Source organism: Carcharodon carcharias, chromosome 1 (genome assembly GCF_017639515.1).
Source record: "Carcharodon carcharias isolate sCarCar2 chromosome 1, sCarCar2.pri, whole genome shotgun sequence".
Taxonomy (NCBI): Eukaryota; Metazoa; Chordata; class Chondrichthyes; order Lamniformes; family Lamnidae; genus Carcharodon; species Carcharodon carcharias.
The window spans coordinates 77,759,160-77,786,176 of record NC_054467.1 but is presented as its reverse complement, the minus strand read 5'-3'; the positions used below and the strand labels follow the sequence as shown (position 1 = coordinate 77,786,176).

Below are 27,017 nucleotides of genomic sequence, written 5' to 3'. Positions count from 1 at the left end.
GGAAGAGTTCGTGGGTGAGGGGTGAGCCCGGCAGGTTAGCTCACTCGGGCCTTGGGTGGGAGTGGGAGGGGGTGCATACTTCACAGCCCCCTTTTCCATTTGGGGGCCCCTCAAGTGCCCGCTCCCCTCCCTGACTCTGCATCTCCTCCCCACCCCTGCACTCTCCAAGCCTCACCCAGGGACTCCTGCCCTTGGCCACAATGAGATATCCCCAGACTTACCTTTCATCCGGCTTCTGACTCTTTGTTTTCTGGGACTGGATGCAATGCCAGTAATGGGCACTGTTCCTGGTGGCACTGCATAGACAAGAGAGTTTCCACCCAGAGACCCTGCAGCTCTCAGAAGCAAGACTTCCTCCCCAGATGAGGGAAGGAAGGCCTGTCTCCAGCCAATTAATTCTCAGTGTTAAATGGCTGCAGGTTGGCCATATGGAGTGGGGGTGAGTTCACTGACATTTTCAGTAGCGGGAGGGGAAACCCCACCACCTGTTAAATTCTGCATCTAGTGGTTGAAAATCTTGTGGGCTTTCTTAAATTAGTTTTCTGGACTGGATCAACGAATGTAAAAATTGTGGAATGTTTAATTTTCACAGTAGCTCAAAGAATTTTGTGCCTAAAGTTTATGATCAAAAGAATGGCAGGTCATCTTTTAATCTGCTGTCATGTTCGGTCCATGATAGCACCAAGAATGGAAGCATTCACGTTCTATAACATGCGGGAGAATTTTCTCCCCGTCGGGCGGGCTGAGCAGGTGCCGCCAACCTTAAGGTTGGACGGGCAGCCCTGGCAAGTACTTCAATTAGTTGATAAATGGCCTTAATAGACCTTTTACCGATCGGCGGGCACGCAGCTGACTCCAGTGCGCACCCGCCGAACTGAAGATTGCAATGACATACGGTGGTGTCGGGAAGCACGCCCGACGTCACTGCCCGTCATTTTATACATCGGCGTGTGGGGTCCGCTCCTGCACGCCAACCAGAAGATTCTGCCCATGAAATGTTTCAGATTACCAGAAGATAACAGCTATTATGTATTTGACTATCAAAGCACCATAAAGCCACAGGTAAACATATCCATTACATTAAGTGCCGTGAGATTTTACAATGCCAAAGGTGCTATTTAAATACAATTCACTGATGGCTTGAAATATTTAATTGTTTCCCTTGTGTATTTTCCCATATTGAGGAGATATTCCTTAAATTACAGCATATAATATTATTGAAGTATAAGAATTCACCATCTAAAATAATGGCCTACAATGTGTGCACATGCCTAGATTACAACCACACCAGTAACTATTTTTGCCATCACCAAACAGTCAATATTACAGTACATCCTCCAATAAACAAATCTTGTCAATTCATTGAGTAAATAATTACCAAGTAAAGTCTTTAAAATAAATTAGTGTAGGCAACATCAATGGCTGTACTGTAGATATAGAGAACCAGAGACTATGCCAATATATTACCTTTTCACCAGGTGTAACTGAGATTCTCCAGACACAATGTGTGTATGAAGGGTATCCATTAGGAAATCCTGGGGATGAGAAATTACCAGTTGAGTCTTGAAGAGTTTCTCCACAAGCTGCAGAGGAAAGCAAGAAGACTTAACTTGGCTTTTGTTAACTGTCTGTCCAATTCCAACTGCTAAAGTAAAATGTTCATTCCAAACAGAAACGCAATCATTTCAAGATAGTGAAGCATATTAAATAATTTGTTAAAATCTGAAACTGTATTTTCTGGTTCTTTGATACAATAAAATGAGCAAAGTAGTACCTCTCCAACCATATTAGGTTCTGCACTCCTATTGTGAAGGTCTTCCAAAGTTCAACCCCTACTCTGTTTTGTTTGCTGATCTCATATGGGGTCAAAGGGTTAAAATTGCTCTCCGGATCAGCCAAATAATTGGTTTAATCACTACATCTGGACGTAGTGTTATGATACATGAGGTACTGGGGCTTGGCCTAAATAGCCAAGTGGTTATGGTACTGGGCTTGTAACCCCAAGATCAAGAGTTCAAATCTCACAACGGCAAACTATGAAACAATGTAACTTCATCTGAAACAGATGGAAACGTGTTTGTACTCGAAAGAGTTACATGAGGTACTGTTGCCACAGAATTGGCAGATCCCAGAACACTTCATACTGCTTTGAGTGGGATTATGAGGCCTGAATTGGGCTAAAGAAAATGGATCAAATATTTATTTCATTCCCTACAGGGAACAGAGGGGAAACTTTGTTCTGGTAATTAATCCTAGTAGGATCAATTACCTTTGTTCTTTTTCTTCTTGGGGCTTTCACTTAGTCCAGAATGAGATCTATGACTTCTCTCAGTAAACATGGATCATGCTGGGCTTATCACAGGTGGTTGCACAGAACTCTTGGGAAGCCTGGCAATATCCTCAAACATAACCAATTACTTTTAAATAGGAAGGAAAAAAACCAACTGTAAAACAAAAATGAAATCAAAACCACACCAAAATTGTTGCTATTTCAATATGAAAGTCGAACTCAACATCCACAAAAGGTGGAATTATGCAAGAAGCAATGTATTGGCGGAATTAGTCTAAAACACAGAATAATGTGGGATAATGGACAGATATCTGTGCAACCATAGTTGGAGCTGTCAATCATTTCATCAGCTAGTGGGAGATTGATTAATTCTACTGGGTTGATAATATCAACTACAGCTATTTCCTACAATTAATGTTCAAGTAGACTAGACCTGTCACAGCAGTAAGCTTATGTTGGTGACCTTCAATCTACAGCAATTTCACCTCATGAACTATTTAAAACATTCAGTTTTTCTAAAGTGATCTTGAATGATTTCCACATAAGATTAGCATTTTTGTCACAGCATGATGAATAATAATGTTTTTGCAGTCATCATCTGCTTATCAGCAGGAAATGCAGCATTGTTAAAGCCTTGGAGAATATAATTTATCACAAATTAAAGATGACAAGTGATACAAAACGCAGTAAACTGAAAACATACAAAACAGTTGGGAGCTGTCAGTTTTGTGATTAGATCAACTGGGACAACTGTATTCATATGAATGCTAAAAAAAAGTTAACTCTTTGAATACTTGGCTGTACTACTAGTTTACAAGTTTTAAAAGAATCTGAGGAACACCTTTATGGGAAGATGATGTGCACAGGTTGTTTTCTCCCCAAAGTCAACTTTAATTGGATATAAAATGCAGACCAAAATTATTACAATCGAGCCAGTTGTGTACATGTGAGGGATTGTGTGGCAGATCAAATTAGCTTAAGTCATCTACTTATTCCAATTAGCAGTACAGAACAAAGTGCTTTGACACCATATCAGTACAGCTGATAAGGATTCAGTCTTCTTTCTTCCATTGGCTGTATTCTATGTTGTCAAAAACCAGCTAAAATGTGGATCTTTGGGATGGAATTTTCCCGATATGTGAAAGAGAATGGAGGTGGGTAGCCACGCAATTTCATGCCACCAGCCAGAATGTCAGTTTGCCAGGACCATTCCGCCCCTCCCCCCAGGCCATTTTCCCGAAGTGGGATTGGGGGTGGAAAGGCTACACACCCATAGCGTCAGGTAGCTATTAAGGCAAGTGAAAGGCCAATTATCAGAAGCTAACTGGAATTTTCCAGGCAGCCTGCTGGCCCGCCTGCAGCACTGGGAACACCTGGTGGTGGCCTCCTCATGCTTCCAGGATGGTTTGAGGCCCTCTGCAGTAATCTGGTCATGGCTGCAGCCATAGGCTAGCTTTTTTAGGGCTTCTGTCTCCACAATGCTGGTGGGCAGCTGTGGGCATTTTTTCAATTTCAATTTCTTTAAAGTTGCTGAGAATGGGCCTCAAGATGGAGGTGCCCTCTCTCTCCCTCTTACCTGCAACAGCAGGCTGTAGCTCCTTTCATCCTCCTATTGGCCCTCTAGCTTTGAGAGCCCACTCAAAGTCCTTAATTGGGCTTCGAGCATGCTCTTTGGCTGATAATTGCCCAATTCAAGGAAAATCACTGCCAGGTGACTGCCCCCAACACAGTGTAGGGTTGGAACCCCATTTGGCCCCAACATTGGGGTCATAATCCAAAACCCAAAATCCTGCCCTTGATTTGCCATCTGGTTGCAGGAGCTGGTCATGGTGATGTAACTGTGGAGATCTAGTATGTAAACGTCAGCCTTCCATGACTTGAGTTAAGGAAGTGCACACAAAAAGAGAAAAGAACAAATTATAAAACACATCATACCACAATAGCAAGGAAGTAGAGTACAGAATTGTTATACGTATTACCAGAGATTAAAGACTAAGCGTTAAGAACATTGTCTGAGCTGACAGAATTCAACATTCTCCTAATTAATTACACCGCCAGGCTCATTGGTGTCAGTCATAATTTGCTGAACCCAATATTTCATCATCTGCAGGAATAGAGAAAACATCTCCACTCCAACATAAAACCTTTGATGTTACAACCACATAGTAGATAGTCAATTCTCTGACCAGTTTTGTACAGCATGTTAAACTATTTTGCCCTACTAGTTACTACAATCTGCCAATAACTTAATTTTCATCTTCAGGGACATGCACCTTTTCGACCACTGGCAATGTGTCCCCACTTGGTCCACTAGGAAGGGTATCTTGTTCCAGGAGGCCTCAGATTTCAGAAGTGATGCACTGGTGCTCAGACATGTCAAGAGCTGACCCTCTGCCTGTGAATAGCTGCTCCTGCTGCTATTGCTCCTGTTGGTGTTGCTACTCCTCTTGTTCTTCATCAGAGGTGCAAGGTGGAGCTGTATATGCTGTTCTCATGCTGTGGTGAAGCCTGGCAGCTGGGATTTGCAGCTGAAGGTGAGTGAAGTTCAAGATAAGTGAGCTGACTTCCAAGATGTTGGAAATCACCTGTCAGTCAGCGAAAGCACTCTCTGAAATGGAGTGATGTGAGAAGCAGCCTCTCACCTGGCCATGACTATAGCTCCCCAGTTTCATTGATCAAAGGCTTCCAGGCCTGCCAGTTCCACTGAAGAAGTGTTCCCCACTGTGTACTCATCTCATGACCCTGATGAGTTCCACACATGGTTACAAGTGTAGCCCTGTTCCTGATTTCAGTGCATCCTTTTTTTATATTCATTTCTGGGATGTGGGCATCGCTGGCTAGGCCAGCATTTATTGCCCATTCCTAGTTGCCATCTTGAACCGCTGCAATCCCTGTGGCATAGGTATGCCCACAGTGCTGATGGGAGGAAGCTCTAGGATCTTGACCCAGCGACAGTGAAGGAATGACGATATGTTTCCAACTCAGGATGGTGGGTGGCTTGGAGGAAAACTTCCAGGCAGTGGTGTTCCCGTGTGTCTGCTGCCCTTGTCCTTCTGGATGGTATTGGTTGTGAGTTTGGAAGGTGCTGTCTAAGGAGCCTTGGTGAGTTTCTGCAGCGCATCTTGTAGATAGCACACACTGATATCATAATTCATCAGTGGTGGACGGAGTGAACGTTTGTGGAAGAGATGCCAATCAAGTGGGCTGCTTTGTCCTGGATGGTGTCAAGCTTCTTCAGTGTTGTTGGAGCTGCACTCATCCAGGCAAGTGGAAAGTATTCCACCAGACTCCTGGTTTGTACCTTGTAGATGGTGGACAAGCTTTGGAGAGTCAAGAGGTGAGTTACTCGCTGCATGATTCCTCGCCTCTAACCTGCTCTTGTAGCCACAGTACTTATATGGCTAGTCTAGTTCAGTTTCTGGTCAATGACAATCCCCAGGATGTTGATAGTGGGGGATTCAGCGATGCTAATGCCATTGAATGTCAAGGGGCGATGTTTGATTCTCTCTTGTTGGAGATGGCAATTGCCTGGCACTTATTTAGCACAAATATTACTTCCCACTTGTCAGCCCAAGCCTGGGTATTGCCAGATCTTGCTGCATTTCGACATAAACTGCTTGAGTGTCTGAGGAGTTGCAAAGGGTGCAGAACATTGTGCAATCATCAGCAAATATCCCCACTCCTGACCTTACGATGGAAGGAAGGTCATTGATGAAACAGCTGAAGATGTCTGGACTTAGGACAATACCCTGAGGAACTTCTGCAGTGATGCCCTGGAATTGAGATTACTGACCTCCAACCACCACAACCCTCTTCCTTTGTGCTAGGTATGACTCCAACCAGTGGAGAGTTTTCCCCCTGATTTCCAGGGACAAGACAGCAAAACTGGAGTCAACATTTGGACCAAGACTGTAATGAGGTCAGGAGATGAATGACCTTGGCGGAACCCAAACTGAGCATCAGTGAACAGGTTATTGCTAAATAAGTACTGCTTAATAGCACTGTTGATGACCCCTTCCATCACTTTACTGATGATCAAGAGTACACTGATGGCACAGTAGTTGGCCGGGTTGGATTTGTCCTGCTTTATGTGTACAGGACATCCTCTGCACACTCCAGGGGACAAGCAGTATTTTTTGGAAATCATGTGCTTGGGCAATCTTGCCTTTTTAAAGTTGCAGCCCCTATAAAAGGAAATTGCAATAATGCACGGCAAGCTGCTGGATAATCATTTTTTGCCAATCAAGAGAAGCTATGGCACATCAAAGGAAAGAGAGGGCACCCAGGTTTTGTGGCACTGTCTTGGACTCTCTGTTCAGGGAGGTCCAGGCCATCAATGAGACCATGTTGCTGGGGGAGCAGAATGCTCTCCAGACTAACCCTACAAAGGAATTGGGATTAGTTGGTAAGGGTTGTGAATGCCCAACATGTTGTACCACAAACCTGGCCAGTACTCATTAGTTTAACAATCTCACTTACTTGGTGGTCAAGGTGTGCATCTGCCCATCACATCTCAAACCTATCACACCAGCCACCCCTCACACTGCACTACACAACCATCACTCACCCTACTGCACTCCTTGGCACTCAGGGCTCCTCTCTAATAGCCTTATACTGCACCTCACCAAAACACCTTCCAATCACGCCAGTCACGTATACATTTCTCATTGCTTCCACATACCTCAAAGTGCTATGGCAGGCACATCCCATAAATACAATGACACACAGTTGTTAGACATTCTGCCCTCTCATTTGCAGGCAAAGGGTGCCCACAACAGGAGGGAAAACCAGAGGGCCGGAGGAGGACCAACAAGAATCCATCTGCCCACACCATTAAGGAGATGATTTTAGGATCATGGGCACCAGTGCTGTAGAGCCAGAGGCACCTGGCATTGCTGAGGCCATCCAAACTGATGGTAGGTTGGTGCCTTATGCATCATCTCCATTCACTGATCACCCTCATCCTCAAAGTTACCATGAAATGGAAACTGCAGATGGAGTGTGACCACTGTCACTCCACCAATGCCCTACATCTTGCCTTTCGGCCATTCCAGCCTGCTGCTACATATGCTGTGATGGTGCAGCCAGGCTCTCAAGGCCCAGTTCTACTTGAGGGCACCCTCTAAGGTCATCTGCAGTTTTCACCGATTAAAGTCAGCAGCCTTCCACCAGCCGAGGGGCCTTTCAGATGGAAAGGATGCAACAGAGCTAAACAAAACCTGGAGGAACTATTGCTCATCTAGGCCTACATTAAAAAAGGGACTGAGTGTGTCTGGTTTAGTAACTGTGCACGTGCCTCTGAGTCAGAAGATCATTGGTTCTGGCAAGACTCAGACTTAGGAATATAATTCTGGAACAATACCTCAATATGGTTCTGAGAGAATGCTGCAATGTAAGGGTTACCCTTTGGATAGGAACTTAAACTAAGCTCTCATTTACCTATGTGAGTGACTGTAAAAGGTTCCATGGCACTATTTCAAGAGCAAGGGAGTTGTGTTGTTTAATATTTATCTTTTTACCCAAACTGATTAGCTGGTCTTTTATCTTATTGCTGAAACTTGCCTCCTAAACAACAGATAGCTATACTTCAAAGTCCTTCATGGCTAATAAGTTAACCTTGGAATGCCCCAGAGATGTGAAAGGCAATATAGAAATGCAAGTTCTTTCTTTTTGAAAAAGAATAAAATCAGAACTACAAATTCTCAGTGGCTTCACCAGTATTTGAAACACAGTGCATTTTGGGTATGACTTTTCATTGGAGTGGATTAAGGTCATGTAAGGTATAAAGTTGCTACTGCAAATCATGCAGAATGTCAAAAAAAGTCGAAAGCAATCCCAAGATTTAAGTCTAAAATGCTTTCAAACTGAAATACACCTGAGTTCCCATCTTACCAAACATTACAGTTCTAGATGTTTTCCAGATGCTCTCTACTGCTGATTGAGATTTTATCTGTGATCTATAACCCATAACGATGGAACAATCAGTGTACTTGTATTTCCAGTAATCACTGCATTTTTTATAAGCTATATCATATTATTAATGAAAACCCTGAAAACTTTATAATTGAGGTTACAATAGAAGGGACTGCTTGACCAACAGGTTTTCTGCTGTTTGAGCAGATATAGGAAAAATGTTAGACTACGTACCATTGCTGCATAAGAGTTCCAAGATTAGAGGATTACTTATACATCACAAATCGGCTAAAAAAAAGCTCATTTTTAAATGAAGAAAGAGAAATGTTATGATTTTTTCCTCAATAAGACCAACAGTCTTACAAATAGCACCAGGTAAATCTCATCTCTATAAGCAGCTTGTCTTGATCTGATCTGCAAAAAAATCCAGAAGGGTATGCGCTTCCACTATGAAGGACTGGAATCTTCTGATAACATAATTATCATAACAGTGTCCATAATAAAAGATGTCTGTACCATGTCTGAAGTAATTCCTCCACAGTTGAAATCTACAACAATCTTAATTAAAATATTTCACTATCTTAAATGTCATCTTGGCTTTCCTGCTTATAAATTAATTGTAATTCTAATATTGGAAAATATTAAATGAATGCTTATGTATAAGCAAGTCTGAGCGCACTACACCTACTGTAACAGTAACATCTTTTCTCATACAAAGTTGTGAAATAAAGTTGCACAGGGGTATGATTTTAACTCCCTCCTCCTGGCGGAACCAATGATGGTCGATTTAAATTCACCGCATTGGATTTACTGCTCTGATCCTGCTTTGTTCCCCCCACTGGCTGCCATATCACCTCTGGAATTTACCTGGGCCATCAAGATGCCTGTTTAAATCAGGCAGAAGCCTTATCGCGCCATAAAAATCAGGGTCCAACAACATCCATAGGACCCCAAGGGAATTTTCACAGTCTACCTAGCAGAACATGTGCCATGATATTCTGCTCAGTAAAGCCTGGCAGGCAAGGAGAAGAAACCTGAGAGGTAAATCTTAAAATTATTTTTTAGGACTAAGTGTGCTCCTCCAGAATCCACAAGAATAATGTGTGCCACTGCTACCCTCCTTCAGGTGATCCTCGAAACCTGAAGGAAAATTACACGGAATTTTGTTTTGTTTACTCTTTCAGCTAAATCAATAATGCTGTCATTTCAAAATATGTGAATTCTACACTGTGCTCAAACATGAATCTGGATTTGACCTCATCAGTCTTCACAGTTTTACCAAATTTTCAGTCTTAAAAAAAGTGTTCAAGTGTTATGGATCCTGATATTGTGAAACTTGCTCATACCAAACACAGGCCATGAAAGATGATCATCATATTTTTGAAAAAGAGATTAAAGAATGAGTTTAAAAGAACACAGAATCAGAAACATATAACACAGAAGGTGGTCAATCAGTCCATCGGGCCTGTGCCAGCTCTTTCCTTGAGCTATCCAAGTAACCTCACTGCCTGATTTTTCCCCATCACCCTGTAATATTTAACTTACAAATATTTATCCAGTTCCTTTGTGAATGGTGCTATTGAATTGCCAGTGCGTATACACTCATGATTAGATTCAGTGTCATTAACTGAGCACATCACAGATGTGCCTGAGCAATTGGTGGATGTTGTAAAAGCCAAGGCCACAGACAATGGGAGGACTTTGGGAGGCCAGGCCCATGCTAAGTCCCAGAATGATGTTGTGTCTCTGGTGTCAGCAATACAGCATCTGCTGGAGCTGCAGCAAGAGGTGAGGGAATGTCTGGTGGAGCTGCCAAAGGCTCGGTGCACCCATGTGCAGGCAATGGAGGAGTCCATCCAGGCCACATGTGCTGCCATGACTCAGGTGTGTGCGCTCATGGCTTCCTCCATCAAGAGGTTGGCAACTCTCATGGAGAGCCAACTCCAGCAGACCATTCACTGAATGCCAAAGATACGTGCAGGCCTGCATGCCATCACCTTGTCCATGAGCTCAATGAAGCAGTGACAAGGCAACAGGGACGTCTCCATGTTCTCATCCTTCTCTGGTCAGTAATGAGGTATAAATGTGCCTCACAATGGAGGAGTCATAGCTGCCTCCCACATTTGTAGGCTCCGCTCAAAATGCTCCGAGTGTGGACAATGGCTCCTCAGCCCCTCTGCCAGTGCCTCCAATAGTTGGAGTGACAGGAGGGACCTGCATCTGTGCAGGATCCCTTCAGCATGTTGGGGCCTTAGAAGGCTCAGGCAGCCAGAGGACGGCCTCCAAAGTCATCACAGGCCATAGGACAGTTCGATCAATGGCTTGCCTTCGCATCAGCTGTGAGCTCAGGGATCTCATCTCACAGAGGCACCTTTAAGCTCTTTGAGAAGTGCTCTTGATGTATATGGATGTTAAACTTTGCACCTTTTAAAGCCAGATAAAGTAGTGCCAATAAATCTGTCATAGCAATGGTTGTTTGTCATCCATACATTTCTTACTGCCTTCTTAGATGTCATCTGCAGCCTTGCTGCCTCGATGAGCTGCTGGTGTTGGACTAGGCTGTGTCTGGTCAGCTCTGCAGCTTTGTCAGACTGCACAGTGAACCTGGGTGTTGGGAAATGGAGTGTGAGATGAAGGAGATGACACCTGGTCTGGATAAAGGTGAGTCTTCATTACATTGAATGGGCATCAGTGTCACAGAAACCTGATATGTATGAGACTGCCCAAGCCTCCCTTTCGGGTCTCTCAATGCCTCTCGCCTCTGGTGCAAGGAGTTCCTCATCCTGTGCCGCCTGCTCAGCCCCCTCCACATCCTCTTCGTCAGATGAGGATTGGTGATCAATTAATTTCTAATCATGCAAGGCCTCTTCCCCTGTGTGCAGAGCTTAGCAGGCCACCACAAAACCCTCGCTGGAGCGTACTGAAAGACTCCAGTGGATTGATCGAGATATCTGAAGCTCATCCTCACCAGGTCAATGGCCTGCTTGATGGTTGCTAGGTGGATCTGTGGCAGGTATTGCACCTCCCCTCTGTTGCAGTGTAAGGATTCCCCTCAGGCATTAATAGCCATGTCTTCAGTGGGTAGCTGTTGTCCCTGATAATCCATCCATGAGGATGGTATGGGGTCCAGAACAGCTGTAGCACCTGGAACTTTCAGAGTATGTAGGCATCATGGCTGCTCCCCTGAAGCTGGGAAACACCTGAAGGATCCACTTTCTGTGGCCACAGAGACATTGTACAATGATGGAATGAATGTCTATCCTGTTAACGAAGGCCATCAGCTGGTCCATGACAGACTTCACGACCACTTGTATGCAGTCGCTGACACATTGCACCTGGGGCAATCGAATATCAGCGCTCAAGTCAATGGCCCTCTGCATCCCTGAGGATCACCCACCACCCAATGCAGCTCTCACCCATACAGGCCTGTGGCCACTGGCCAGGGATTCCCTACCCTCCCCACTCTTCCTCTTCTAGCCACTGAATGCTCTCGCAATGGTTGACATCCTGAGATGGCACTGAGCCCTCGCTTCATTTCCAGCAGCTTCAAATGGTCAGTGATCTGAATACCCATGATCTCTATACCCCATTCTTTAAATTCCAAAGGCCCCATAACATCACAGTCTGATCCATGCAATTCATCTTAATTACTTTCCCAATGACCTTCATTGAGATCCTATCACATTGTAACAGCACTGCTGCCCTGTATCTTTTTCACTGTTCGTAAAAAGCAGAGCCAACATCATGACAACGGTGTTCCATGCAAGTGCGTCCCCTTACAGTTTTTCAGCAAACCTCACCTCCTATCCTGCTCTTGCAGACCTCAAAATTCAGCGCTGTGGGTGCAAAATTTGGACCACACATTTGTAGCACACATTTTTTGGGTTTCATACGTGGCTTTATTGGTCCAAAATGGCATCAGCAGCACATGCATACATTTCTGTTGCACATCGTGCCAGATACCACATTGGTGAGGGTGTTAACATACAAACAGTGACTGTCGGCCTGAACTAGTCAGAGTAGGCAGATCATGAGCCAATCAGCATTATACTCTATTTTGTAACTCAATGCTCCAGTTAACACCATCTTTGAATCATGTTCAGCAGCAGGAAGGACCACGCACAAGTGTTATTTAAAGGGATCATTGACTACTTTCAGGATAGTTGTTAATTGATTTTAATTGGTTATTGCTATGATTGTAGAAGTGTTTGGTGCTTTCAAGCATTTTTATTCATTAACGGAATGTGGGCTTCACTGGTTAGGCCAGCATCTATTGCTCATCCCTAGTTGCCCTTGAGAAGGTTGTGATGAGCTGCCTTCTTGAACCGCTGCAGTCCATGTGGTGTAGGTACACCCACAATGCTGTTAGGGAGGGAGTTCCAGGATTTGGACCCAGTGAAGGAATGGCAATGTATTTACAAGTCAAGATAGTGAATGACTTGGAGGGGAAATTCCAGGTCGTGGTTTTCCCATCTATCTGCTGCCCTTGTCCTTCTAGTTGGCAGTGGTCGTGGGTTTGGAAGGTGCTGTCTAAGGAGCCTTGATGAATTCCTGCAGTACATCTTGTAGATGGTATTATGCATCAGTGGTAGGTGGAATGAATGTTTGTGGGTGGGGTGCAATCAAGCAGGCTGCTTTGTTCTTGACACTGTCAAGTTTCTTGAGTATTGTGGGAGCTGCACTTATCTAGGCAAGTGGAGAATATTCCATCACGCTCCTGACTTGTGCCTTGTAGATGGTGGACAAGCTCTGGAGAGTCAGATGAGTTACTCGCTGCAAGATTCCTAGTCTCTGACCTGCTCTTGTAGCTACAGTATTTATGTGGCTAATCCATTTCAGTTTCTGGTCAATGGTAACCCCCAGGATGCTGATAGTGAGGGATTCAGTGATGGTAATGCCATTGAACGTCAAGGGGTGATGGTTAAATTCTCTCTCATTGGAGATGGCAGTTGCATGGTACAAATGTTACTTGCCACTTGTCAGCTCAAGCTTGGATATTGTCCAGGTCTTGCTGCATTTGGAAATGGGCTGCTTCAGGTTACAAGGTTGCTGAAGTCTGCAGGGAGTGCTGTGGCAGATGTTGAAGGAATTGGTGCTTGCAAGGATTCTGCACAAACTACTTGTTTCAGGCATGGGCGCAGTAGTATGTATTCCCTTCAAATTGCAACATGTCAGCGAGAATAAGGACAGAGAGTAGCACAAGCTGCTGCAAGAGAGAGGAGGTGGAGGAGAGGAGTGGTGGAGAAGGGCCTTAATCAGGAGGCCATATCCATCCAGAATATTTAGAGCACTATTCTCCTACCTGAGAATAATATGTAACAAAAAAAAGAGGGTGTCTGATGCATGTCAGGTGAATTCTTCAAGTGAGAATCAGGTCAATTACAATAGGTTAAGAGGGGAAGTGAAGAGGAAAATAAGACTGGCAAAGAGAGAACATGAGAATAGAATAGCTGACTTAGAAGAGAACCCAAAAAATTTCTACTGGCATGTAAATAATATGTGGGTAATAAGAGATAAGTGAGTTCTATTTGGGATAAAGAGGGTGATACATGCTTTGAGGCACAGGGCAAGACTAGGATACTTAATGAGTTCTTCATATCGGTGTTTACTAAGAAAAAGGAATCTGACAAAATATCAGCAGAAGTGAAGTTGGTAGAGTTACTGGAAAGGCTGGCTATGCCCACAGTGGCTAAGTACCATGGTCAGGATGGCTGGCATCCCAGGTTATTAAAGGAAATGTGGAGATATTAGAAGAGCTTGCCAGAATCTTCCGATTTTCCCTAGATATTGGGGATGGCGGGGGAAAGGGGGGTGCAGTGGAGATACTGCTAGGGGTGTGGGGGAAGAGGGTGCTAGAGGATTGGATGGCAGCAAATGTGGTACCCTTATTCAAGAAAGGGTGTAAGAACAGCCCTAGAAACTAGTTAGTTTAATATTGGTGATGAGTAAGGTTTTAATAGCAATAATCAGGAAAAAAATTAATTGGCACTTGAAGAATTTTTGGTTAATTAAGGAGAGGCAGCACAGATTTGTAAAATACAAATCATATTTAACTAATCTAATTGAAATTTTTGATGAACTAATAGAGAATGTTGATGAAGTGAATGTTGTCTATATGGATTTTAACAGAGTTTGACAAAGTACCACATAAAAGGATGGTTAATAAAATTGTGGCTCATGAAATGAGTGTCAGTGTCAACTTAGCTAAAAAATTGGCTTAACAACAGAAAACAATGAGTTGTGGTAAATAGTTATTTTTCTGACTGGCGGCTAGTAGGCAGTGGTTCTCCCTGATATTAAGATTGAAGGTTTAGGGCATAAGATGCAGGGGGAATTTGGGAAGAACATTTTTATGCAGCGAGTGGTGATGAACTGGAACTCACTGCCAAGACAATGATGGAAGCTGAGGCAATTAATGATTTCAAAATAAATTAATTGGATAGACACTTGAAGGAAATAAACTTGCTGGGCTACAGTGACAGAGTAGGGGAATCAGACTGACTGGATTGCTCCACGGAGAGCCGGCAATTACTGGGCCAAATGGCCTCCTATTACATCATAAATGACTCTATGACTCTATGAGCTCAGTGAGAAAAAATGTCAGACATCTGTGCTTCAGTAAGGATATTCTTATCAAAACCTGCCATCTGACACAGCCATAACTGTAGCCTTAGAGTGGGGTGAAAACTGCATTGCCATAAGTTACAAAGCTAAACTTTTGTACATTGGACTCCTTCCAGGCTGGAGCTGAAGATATTTGTGATACCTCCCCGTTAGGCATCTACTGTTGAGTAAGAGAGGTCACAGGTGCTCGCTATTCTGAAAGAGCTGGCCACATTTTATTTGTGCTTGCCAGAGCAAGCATGCTATTGTGTGAGGATTGCAGGCATCCCCATGCTTCAGAGTTTGCAGGCACCACGTGTCAACTCTGAGATATATCGCAATCAAAAGGGTTTCCACTCTCTCAATTGCCAGCTGATGTACGACCATAGGCAGCTAAGCAAGTCAATGCCCTATATTCTGGCAACAGACATGATGCAGCAGCCCACTGCTCCAACTCCAATTGAACTATGACAAGAAACAACAACGTGGTTACTGGGCGACAAGGGCTATCTGTTGACCACATGCTGGTGACTCCAGTGCATAACAAAGCACAATTGGGGAGCATGCATATAACAAAAGCCATGTTGCCACTCAAAATATGATGGAGCATATAATTAGCATACTTCAACATTGCAAAGCAGGTGTCAAATTCATAGTAATTTCTGTAAGACACACAACCTCACCCTCAAGAGGGGACAGCTCTCGCCACCAACAGTAAGCAGGGGGAAAAGGAAGGGAGCAGGCAAGCTAGACAGGCTTATGCTGGCCCGGTTCACAATGAACCAGTCATCTAACAGTGATTGCAGTAAATGCACTTCCAATTCCCCACTCACCAATAGCCCCCCACTTTACCTCCTGCTCTGTGCCTGACCATCACAACATCCTCTTGGCCATAATGCAAAAATAAAAACCACCACAAAATAAACATTCCAAATTAAATTAATATATTGCATATAAACTTCAGCTAATAAACATGTGCATTCTCTTAGGTCTATCCCAGTGCTCCCATGCTACAGCAATGACAGCAGCACAGCTGGTAGAAGGCTGCTGACTTTTAGCGGAGGAGACTATAGATTGCCTTGTACAGTACCCTCAAACAGCTCTGGTTCTAGAAGGCCAGGCTTAGAATGCACAACCAAACATGAGTGGCAGAAGTCTGAGCTGGCTGGCTAACGAGGAACAGCAAGGACACTGGCTGTGTGGAAGGACGAATACTGTCTTCCTGAGAGACGACAGCAGGTTCATGCTCCATGGAATGACTGCCACTGCCTGGACAGATTGCTGATTGCTGTGATATGCTACAAGCCCCTTTAAACACTAGTATCCACAGGCATGATGGCCACAGTCTAAGCTTATATGGAAGCAAGTTGACCTTGCAGGATAGAAATTTGATCAGGAGTTTGAGCTTTCACCCAGGTGTTAGCTTCCATTGCTATACCAGCGGAAACCAACCAAGACATTGGCCTTCAGATGCTGCATGATGGGGAGCTGGTCACCACTTTCATTCTGGAAAAGATGGGCTCAAAGTTGCTTAAAGTCCTGTACAAAGTTGGTACAGGACTCCTCCATGCGCTATGCAATTGCATGTAAGTTTTGTGGTAGGCTTGCCAGTGTGCCAAATATTTCATTGTGCATAACAAGCAGCCTTCTTCACCATGTGCAGATCCTACATCTAAGCTGTGCTCTGATGTACACACAGACTCAGCGTTTGAGCTGGTGACAAGTGTCAAATTGAGTGACCGGTGTTTCTTCTTCATCCTCAACATTTCTGATGAAAGGTCACAGACCTGAAATGTTAACACTGTTTTTCACTCCGCAGAAGCTGCCTGACCTGTTATGTATTTCCAGTGGTTTTTGTTTTTATTTCAGCCTTTTTCTGTAGCTTGCTCCATAGAAATGCCTATCCAAGTCATCCACAACAGAGCTCGAGTGTTACCTTGCCATCTGGAGAGCTGGCACCTGCACTAGCCATGACCTCTGCCCTGGCTGCTGTCCCTTCATGTACAGTGGTTCACTATGTGCGGATCCCACCATCCTCTAAAGTAAGTGCAGGGTCAGTATCTGAGCTGGTGGCTGTGAATGGTTTGATTGAGTGACAGTGTTTTTTCATCATCACTGTCTTCTTGCTCTTCCACCACTGCCTGGCTAGTTTGCAGTTCTTGGACTGCAGAAAGAATAAAGAGTAGCAAGAGGTAAATAAGAGATGCATGCTTGCATCATCTGCAGCCTGTAAATCAGAAGAGATTGTGAGATGAGGGGAAAGTGTGATATGGGAAGGAGGGTTTGGTGTTAGGATATCATCATCTCCTATTGTTTCAGCTCACCACTGGCTATGGCCTCAGAAAGGGCTGCTCCAATGAAGCAAGCACAGTCTCCTCCATGGGAGTAAGGACATGCAGCCGTGCCTGTGCCTAGCTGCTGGTTAGCACCTACTGCCTGCAGTTATGCACCACTTTCTCCAGCAAGGAAGAGGAAAGTGTGTCAGTGAACATGCTGGAATGTGTATAAATGATGTAACAAGCATGCTTAAATAGCTGGCAGTGAATGAAAGTTGAGACGCGGGCATGAGATTTGTCCAGTGCTAAGTGTGTGAGGGTAAGGTGAGGCTATAAAAATTAGGTATGGTTCATGGTTGATATAGTATGTGAGCAGTATGTGAGGCAAATGGTGTAGTTAGTGGGATATGGCATTTGAAGGTACATTGACTAACCTTGATCAGTCAATGGCTATTGAGCTTTTTGCAGCACTGCTTCCTGGTCCTTGGCACTTGACTCCTGGTATTGACTACCATGACTATCTGCTCCCATGGCCTTCTCAGAGTTTGACTGGAGGACTTCCTGGATCCCTGCAGCACACTGCTCCTCTTTGCATCTCCTAAACCAAAGGCCTCCAATGCAGTGTCAGAAAAATTTTGGAGCATACCCTGTTCTTCTCAGGTCAGAATAAGTTTTAAATTGCCTCTTCCAGGAACTGCTCCAACCACAATGCATTTCCACTTTAAAAGGCGCAGGCTCTCTTTAAGTAGTGTAGGTTAGCTTCAATTGGTGCTGGCCTGTCACAGTTTTGAGAGCCCTGCATACAGCTACTCAACAGTGCAGTTCGCAGTGGCTGCATACTACAATCATGGTAATGAGTAGGCTGCATGATCTTAGCGTGCTGTCTGCATCAGAAGCAATGTGCATTGATAAATCACAAATCACGATCCACACACCCATTTTCATGAGTCATCAAATTTTGCAGCCTGTATATATAAATATGAAGAACATATTTTAAATATAAATGCTCCATATAAATGGCCTGATGCTCACATGCTCTGTTACATGTTCTATTGTCCTCTAGGGAAGGAAATCTGCCATTCTTATCTCGTCTGGCCTACATGCGACTCCAGACCCACAGCAAGGCGGCTGACTCTTTACTGCCCTCTGCAGTGTCTGAGCAAGCTACTCTGTTGAAGGACAATTAGGGTTGGGCAACAAATGCTGGACTTACCAGGAATGCCCACATCCCAAGGAAGAATAAAAAATGTTTCTTTATCCTCATTGGATCATAATCGTGGAACTTCTTATCTAACTGCACTGTGGGAACGCATTCACCACATGGACTGCAACAGTTCAAGAAGGATCCCCAGAGCCTTCTCAAGGGAGACTGGAAGTGAGCAATAAATGTCAGCCTTGCTAGTGACATCCACAGTCTAGGAATGTATTTTTAAAATGTAGGAATTTATGTTTTTCCCTACATTTATTAGCCATAAATTATTCAGGAGTACAAGTGATCAATTAGTGACACCAACTGCTTTGTAACATGACCATTAAGTAGGGCCCTCTGACAGAGAAAATAGTACAAATACCTTATTACCCTAAAATAACAAGGACAGATGCAAGAACATAAGAAATAGGACCAGGAGTAGAACATTTGGCTCCTTGAACCTGTTCTGCAAATATTTGATTAACATATCAGCAACCCCCTCCAATGATAGTTAGGAGTTATCATTAGTGCAAATAGCTTTTAAGTGTTCCTAAAATGTTCAACACACATATCTAACATTCGGATCTATTTTGATTATTTAGTTATTTTAAAGCTAAACAGATGTGTTTATATGCCTGATAATATACAGATAAAAAAATAAATGTAAATATATTTTCTTGTTCATTATTTATATTGCAGAACATTTCTAATAGAAGTGGTTCTGTGATATTGTGGACCTGCCGATGCTTTCAAATCACTTAGTTTAGACTTCAGCCTTGATTCAGAGTATCAACGGTACCACTAAAATCATGGTACACTCAAAAGACCACGCATTCAGTTCTTCAAAGTCATCCTAGCAAATTAACAATGATATTTGTGGTACTGGCACAATGAGCATGTACCATACTTATAAGCAGTGCATAAAAACTACATAAGAAGGTATAATGTATAAGATTCTGACAACGTGAGAAGGTGTAGAAAGGTCTCAGGTTTAATCTCATTTCTAACTAAAGTGCCAATGGGTAAACGACATACTGTTTCCAGCAGCAATATGAAAGACAAAACCTGTCAGGGTTCCTAACATCTTACAGCTATTCTCAGTGACCCTGGGTAAGAAAGACAGTGGCCAGAATCTTCTATTCTGGAGTCTTAAGTTAGGTGGCAGGCATGGAACTGGGAGTGATTTCTGCTGTGGGGCTAAATGGCTGACCACACGCGATCCTGTGCTGTTCAGTTTATTAATTATGCATCTGTGAGCTGATTTTTGTGGTGGGGGCAGGCAGGAAGTTCCCATCCTCACCGTTACCTCATGGGGCTGAAGGTCTAGGCCCATTTTTAAAGGGCATCCAGACATCCTGCACTATCCATCTTTGCCTGGCCACTGCTCCCACCTTCCCGACTAATCCTTCCTCCCTTCCTTGGTCATCGTCCATGCAACTTGCACTGCCATTACCCAGTCTCAAACATGTACAGACATTCCCCAAAGAGGACAATGCAGCAGCAGCTCATAGTTAACCATGGAAGAAGTCTACCTTGCCAGATGCAAATATGTGCAGTTGTAAAAGTGAATATTCTAATTCCTCACTGACGGGGAACTTAATTTGGAGCTGGTACTTAATTCCGGCAAGGTGGCCTTTTATTGGTCATGCTAACGCATGCAAAAGGGCTTCCTGGCATTGTTGGCTTGACCCACCCTTAAAGTCCTGAGAACTTAATTCTTAAAATCCATCCTGCCATTGGGAAAGTGATTTTTGGCCTCACGCCAACTTAAGTTCACCCAACCACCAAGTTTCCTGCTGCTGGTGGGACCAGAAGATTCCATCCAGTCTGTATGAACACTGAATAAGGTCAGAACCAAACTTGGGCAATGATGGCTCCCTGATTCTATAGCTCTCAGACTCATTGCCTAGCTTCACACAAGAAGAGTGGTCACTTATGAGGTACTAAGAAAGCTTTTGATGTCCATCGAATTATATCAGTCATTACCTACATAATTGAAGAAAGTTGGGGAAACCAAAAATTGCTAAGACCCCAACCCTTACTTAAATAAGATCCATTTCATCATATATCTGTGAGCTTTTGTGTTTAAATATGCAATTCATTTATAACATTAATTATTTTGCACAACTATTCATTGCCACTCTGCATCCCTGCTATACTACATTTTTCTAATTCAAAGTGGAACATTCACTGGCATTCCCCGGTGCTTTGTTATTCATTATGTGTGTTTAGCAAGTGAAAAATTGTTAAGGGCCTGACAGCTAACTCCAATCTTCTCACCAGACACACTTGCCATTTAGGGTATATACACCCATGTAAAAAATAGAAATATAATCCAAATTCTTAAGTGTACAATATAAGTCAGTATTATAAATGGGAGGTTTTTTTGAAGCCAGCAAGAATAAGGATGTTGGATTTAAATTGGATTTTCCACCCAATTTAGTGCCAAATGGATTGTAAATATTGAATTGGCAATGTCAATAAATTACTGACATTATTCAAGGTTATGTAATAAATCAAACATTAGACATTTAAAAACTAACTTTACTTTAGAGTACAGTTCATTAACTGGTCAAGAATGAATAATGTATAGTTAAATAGGTATTTTGCAGTTTATGATTTACCTTTGTGCAGCAGGGAGATGAGTTGAAACACAATCAGGTGCAATTGGGAAATTGTGGGTGAAATGCAGGCAATTTGCAATCCCTGCCAGCTGGAAATGAATACATCCCTGTATATGCTATATTTTTACACTACATACTATGTTTTATTACAGGTGTTAACTAATTAATCGAGACAATATGAGTCAAATGGCCTCCTTCTGCGTTGTGAGCATTAGCGAATAAAAAACTGGGATCTAAATCAGTATGTTAGGTGGGGTGGATGGGGAAATCCCTCCACTGGATCGGTCTTGGCTGTGACTGCAGGTGGTCTTGGTCGTGAATGCGGACTTTTATAAACATGGCCCCACTTTGCAGTGTGCAGCCTCCAGCTTTGATAGCCTTCTGCAGGGAGATGATGGCCTCCACATACAGCGGGGAGGGCATCTCTACCACAATCAAAATGCCAGCGCAGCCACATAGTCATCCCTAATTGGGGCTTTAGCAAAACAAGTTGGCTGACCACCTCCTGGACTGGGCAGCTGATCCGTTTCCTAGCCAGCCTCCGCGGTGGCGGGAAGGCGGCAAGGAGCTGACCCAATCTGTCTCCCCTATTTTTCAGCCACTCAACCTCCAAACCTGCCACCAAGGGGCTGGAAAAATCCAGCCCATTAACTCAGTTTCTCTCTCCATTGATATTGCCAGACATCCAGAGCATTTCCAACAATTTTTGTTTTTCATTTCAGATTTCCAGCATCTGCAGTATTTTGATTTCGACCACAAAACTACCCTCTGTATCCTGTAGTCTATGTCACCATTAAAAATCTTTAAATTCCGATGCCTGGACCGTTCCGGGGACACACTACAGTATCCCCAGATTGAGTGTTGCTGATAGTGGTTACATGCTGCGCTCTCCACAATCTTGCACTGCAAAGGGGGGACGCTGTGGAAGAAGATGTAGACGGAGTGGCTGCAGCTGAAAACAATGAGCCCAGCAGTGAGCCGAAGGATGAGCACACACAGGGATATGCTGATGGGGCAGACACTGACCCAAGCATACACCAGGGAGGCAGGGACACCCGGGATGCTCTAATCCAAGGAACCTTCAGCTAGCACAACACATATGGATCTCCAACACAAGCCTGGGCTGCAGCCTCTGTACCGGAGACCTTAGTGCAAAATCTGCCTAGATAGGAGCATTGACAATGGGCCCAGTCAATAAATGTCAATGACACACAAATCACTCATAACATCTCAGGAATCCATCCACCTGCCCTAGAAAAGAGGCACCCATCCATGTTAGACAACTTTAGTTTAATGCTTTCACAAAAGTCTCTTAACATAACACAAATAAAATGGTGTCACGCTGCAAACACAATGAGAAGTAAGTCATAGGGGGGGCCAACAAAAAACCACCAGTGTTGAACCCGGGGTGTGCCTAAGATGCCTTAACTTTACGTTTACGGGTGCTACGTCTTCTGGTGCCCCCTCACTGGCACTGGCATCTAAGACAGCCTGCTCTCTCTGATGCCCTCTGATGACCTTGGCAGACGTCCTCTGGCCCAAGGAGCATGTGCTGGCCCCGCCTGGGATGGAGCTGCCAGCTCCGCAGCTGGCATCTCCCCAGTCATCGCAGCCTCATTGGGTGCCTTGGTCACTGGCAGAGGGGTGGAGGAGCTGCTGGCCTCATCCAGAGTGCCCTGACAGGCACCAGCAGAGACGACAGCAGCTGCTACGCCGACGTGAGGTCCGTTCGGCCCTCCCTGTTCACCGTAGATGGATGGGCACCGAGCTGGGAGGCCTGGTGCCCAAACCACTGCCCACACGGGCACTGACTACCTGAGACCAATGCCACTGTGAGGGATTGCAGGTCCAAGCGCAACCTCAGGAACCCCTGATCCTGTTCCTGGAGCTGCCTCTCCATGAGAGTCGCCACTCTCTCCATGGAGGAAGCTTGGTGCTCGTCCATGAGGCTCAATGCACTGGCTATGGTCCGCGTAGACTCCTCCACCACTGACACTAAGCCAAGCAGAGCCTCATGTATCTCTACCAGATGGTCCCACACACCCGGCCGTATCTCATCAGTTGGCTGCGTCTCCGACGACTCCATGGGCTCATCATCAGCAACGGATCTGAGCATGTACCTGGGCCTCTGCAGTCCTCTGACTGCTGGCACCATGGGCACTCTCTGTCTCTGCCAGCTCCTCCAGCAACTGTGAAGTGCCCTCACCACTGTGACCCGGGACACTAGCTGAAGATATGATGCCCACCGAAGTACCAGTATCTGCGCTGGTGCCTGTCTGACAGAGATGGTGTTGTGCTGGTAATGTTGGAACCTCAGCAGTCAAAGGGGGCCCCTGCTGCTCTTGAGGCCTGGCCCTGCGCCGCTGATGTTGAACGGAGGAGTAAGGACATTCGATCAGTGTGCGGACAATGCTAATGTACATACACTTATCATTCCACATGCAATGGGCAAGCCATGTTGGTAACGTCACTCACTCACAATGACCACTGCCATAGATGTCGGGAGACTACTGGTGATGAGAGTGCTGGCCACACATACCTGCCCGTGGAGCACCAGCCTCTCTGGCTCTGGTGCACCTGGGCGCATGGCGCCTCTCCAGATCAAGGGCCTCCTGCTCAAAGCGGCTAAGCAACACTACCTGGATTGGCCCACCACCAGTCCTCAGCCATTCGGTGGTGTTGTGAAAATTATTCTCCTTGAAATGAGAAAAGAGCATTGATAAGTAATACTTGCATCATGAATCTCCTGGCGGCCGGACAACCCTAAGCCCAGTTGGCCATTGCAGGGGTCCAGTGCATCCTTACCCTGCTGCTGTCGAACACTCACAAATATGCCAGGTGTGTCCTTCCCACGCCCCCACCCCTTAACCACATGCTGCCTTCATCACACTTGGAAGCATACGGTTTAACCTGCCATAGCAAGGAGGCACAATGACATGGATCGCAGAGGGCAGCAGGTCTATTTGTGCCATGTCACCTTGAAGGCCCCCCTCACACCATGTCATCACCCTGACTTCGACATGTCCTGGAGTTTGAGCACTGCGCCTGGGTGTAGATCCTCTAGGCTGCCTCCACACAGTCATGTGGGTCTCAGTCCTCCACATGCTGCGGATGCAGAACCCATCTCATCACCACCCTCTCAGGCATAAGGAATATCTGCTGGCCCACCCAGCTAAGGATACATGCCGTCAATGACTCATTGCATTCACGCCAGTCAACACGGGTGGGGCACCGGTGGGGGGTGGGGGGGAGAAGCTTACATGATGGGTGAAGTGAACAATGCCAACATGCTACTCACCCTTCCTGTGCGCAGCAGGTCACTGAAGCACTTGCGGCACTGGATCCTTTTACGCCGCACCACGTCATGGGAGCTCACGACCTCCGCTACCTCTTCCCACACACATCTGGTCAAGTGAGATGGCCTCCTCCTCCCGTCCTGGCGGACGAGCACCTCCCACTGTGCTGCCACCTCCTCAAGGAGGGCAGCAAGGCACTCGTCCGAAACCGGGATGCACATTAACCACCCGCCCTACCCTCCTGCATGTGCAGCCCGGGCCTGCGTTGGCCCCAACATCTGGCCATGTAAAGCAGCCTTGGAGCGGCTGCAGCTTGCCCTTTAAACAGGCCGCTGGGTCACCATTGGACCCAGTGGCGATTGCCAATCCGCTGCCACTCACCCACTCCCGCTGTTCCCGGGAGCCGCGAAACATGCTGGCTGGGCTTTCTTTGGCCTGCCTGCATAAAATGGCAGCGTGAACCCAATCGCCAGCAGCGATCGGGTTCGCGCCCGCCCACTCCCGCTCCGCTCCCCCCGCTGGATGGAAAATTCTGCCCAAAGAACCGGATTTTTGACAAGATGGGTAGAGGGATTCAGGAATTTTCCTGACCCCGTGATCCCATCTCCATCTTGGAGGAGAGTGTCCCCCTTATTTTCATGTTGGGTAGATGGGCTTTGGCTAGACATAGGCCCAGCACCTCGCGAGGCAGGACCAAAGCAGCAATGGAGGTGGGTGGATGGCGAGGCTGGCAGGTTAGAAGGCCTGCCTTTATTTATTGGGGCATAATGCAGTTGTAATCATGACTGTTAGGCCCTCTAGCCCTCATTGCTAACTTCCCCATCTGCGCCCCTCCCAAGGCCCCCTCCATTTCCCCTCATATCCCCCATGCTCCTCTTATGCCCTCTCATATCACTTCCATATCCCATGTCCCCTCCCATTACCCCCATGCATCCTCTGTACCCAGTCTTCCAGTAGCCTTTATGCACAAAACCAAGGAATCATTGGCAAGTCTCTGAAACGCTCCTGAAGCTGATAACACAAGGAATCACACTTTGAAAATCTCCTTTGAAAATAACTGCTCACATTCATTGCATCAAAGGCAAAAAGCTTTAATTGATGTCACATATCTTAATCTTATGTAAATAAACATATGGGCATTGAAAAAGCTCTTCAAAGAAAGATCAGATTATTACAAGGTTAAAAAAAAAATGTCCATCAAACATAGCAAGCACCCCCTGTAAACTGTCAACATTGCCTACAGGGCTGAGTCAATTTTCCATTCGTGGAGCTTAGCCAAGCATTCATAATGAGGCCGCCTGGCAATGAGATCAATGAAAGCAGGTTGAGCAGATGGCCAGGCATCTGTTTTTCTAAGCTGTATTTTGCAAGTTAATGCCTAGCAAATGACATAGGTAACAGGACAATCTTCATTACTTTAAAAGGATCAAGTGGCATACCTGAAATTTATGTGCCAGTAAAGTTAACATTCATGATGGAGTGAATCGTTGTGATTATCTTGGATAAGCACTTGGAGGCTACTTGTTAAAAACTATGAAGCAATGATTCAGAGAAGTGAGATCATATTTCATCAACTTGACTGAGTGTGGCATCAAAGATCCTTAGCAAAATTTAAGTCAGTTGGAATTGGGGGGGAAACTATCCACTGGTTGGAGTCATACCTACATAAAGGAAGTTGGCTGTGATTGTTAGAAGCTAATCATCTCAACCCCTGGAAATCACTGCGGAAGTTCCACAGGCCCAGGGTAGTGTCCTAGGCCCAATCATCTTCAACTACTTCATCAATAACCTTCCCTATGTCATAAGGTCAGAGCTTATGATTGTCCAATGTTCAGTACCTTTTGCAACTCCTCAGATACTGAAACAGTGCATGCTCACACACAGCAAGGCCTGTACAATATCCAGACTTGGGCTGATAAGTGGCAAATAACATTTGTGCCCCATAAGTGCCAGATAATGACCATTCCCAAGAGAGGATCTAACCATGACCCCTTGACATTCAATGGTATTACCATCACTGAATTCACCATTATAAACATCCTGGGGTTACCATTGACCAGAAACTTAACTGGGCCAGCCATATAAATACTGTAGCTACAGAAAAGGTTGGAGGCTGAGGGTTTTGTGTTGAGCAACTCATCACTTGACCCACAAAGCCTGTCCACTATCTACAAAGCATAAGTCAGGAGTGGTAGAATTCTCCCCACTTGCCTGGATGAGGACAGCTCCAACAACATTCAGGGAGCTCTACACCATTCAGGATAGAGGAGCCTACTTGATCTGTCCCCCCCCCATTCACCTCCTTAAACATTCACTCCCTCCACCACCAGCACAGAGTGGCTGCAGTCATTACAGCAACTCACTAAAGCCTTCTTATGCAGCTTCTTCCAAACCAATGACATCTACCACCTAGAAGGTCAAAGGAAGCAGGTGCATGGGAACACTGCCATCTGAAGGTTTCCCTCCAAGATAAGAAACAGGAGCAGGGATAGGCCATTCATTCCATCAAGCCTGATCCACTATTCAATAAGATCATGGATGATTTGATTATGGCTTAATTCCACTTTCCTGCTTGCTCCTCATAACCATCACCTCCCTTGTTAATCAAAAATCTGCCTAAATGAGCTGAATCTATTCAATGACCCAGCCTCCACTGTTCATTAAAGAAGAGAATTCCAAAGACTAATGACCTTCAAGAGAAGAAATTCCTCCTCATCTCCATCTTAAATGGGAGACCCCTTATTTTTAAACTCTGCCTCCCAGTTCCAGTCTCTCCCATGAGGGGAACAACCTCTCAGCATCTACCACGTCAAGCCCCCTCAGAAT

At 45.0% G+C, this 27,017-nt stretch overlaps 1 protein-coding gene across 2 annotated transcripts in view; it reads right to left on the bottom strand.

Annotated features, from left to right (window-relative positions):
- The window catches only part of LOC121277008 (tolloid-like protein 1), a 427,048-nt gene that overhangs the window by 140,785 nt on the left and 259,246 nt on the right, over window positions 1-27,017 (bottom strand). For both annotated transcript variants that reach the window (XM_041185854.1, XM_041185863.1), the window contains exon 10: window positions 1,468-1,583. In XM_041185854.1, coding sequence (XP_041041788.1) covers window positions 1,468-1,583 — 116 coding nt within the window. The remainder of the gene's footprint in view (window positions 1-1,467; window positions 1,584-27,017) is intronic.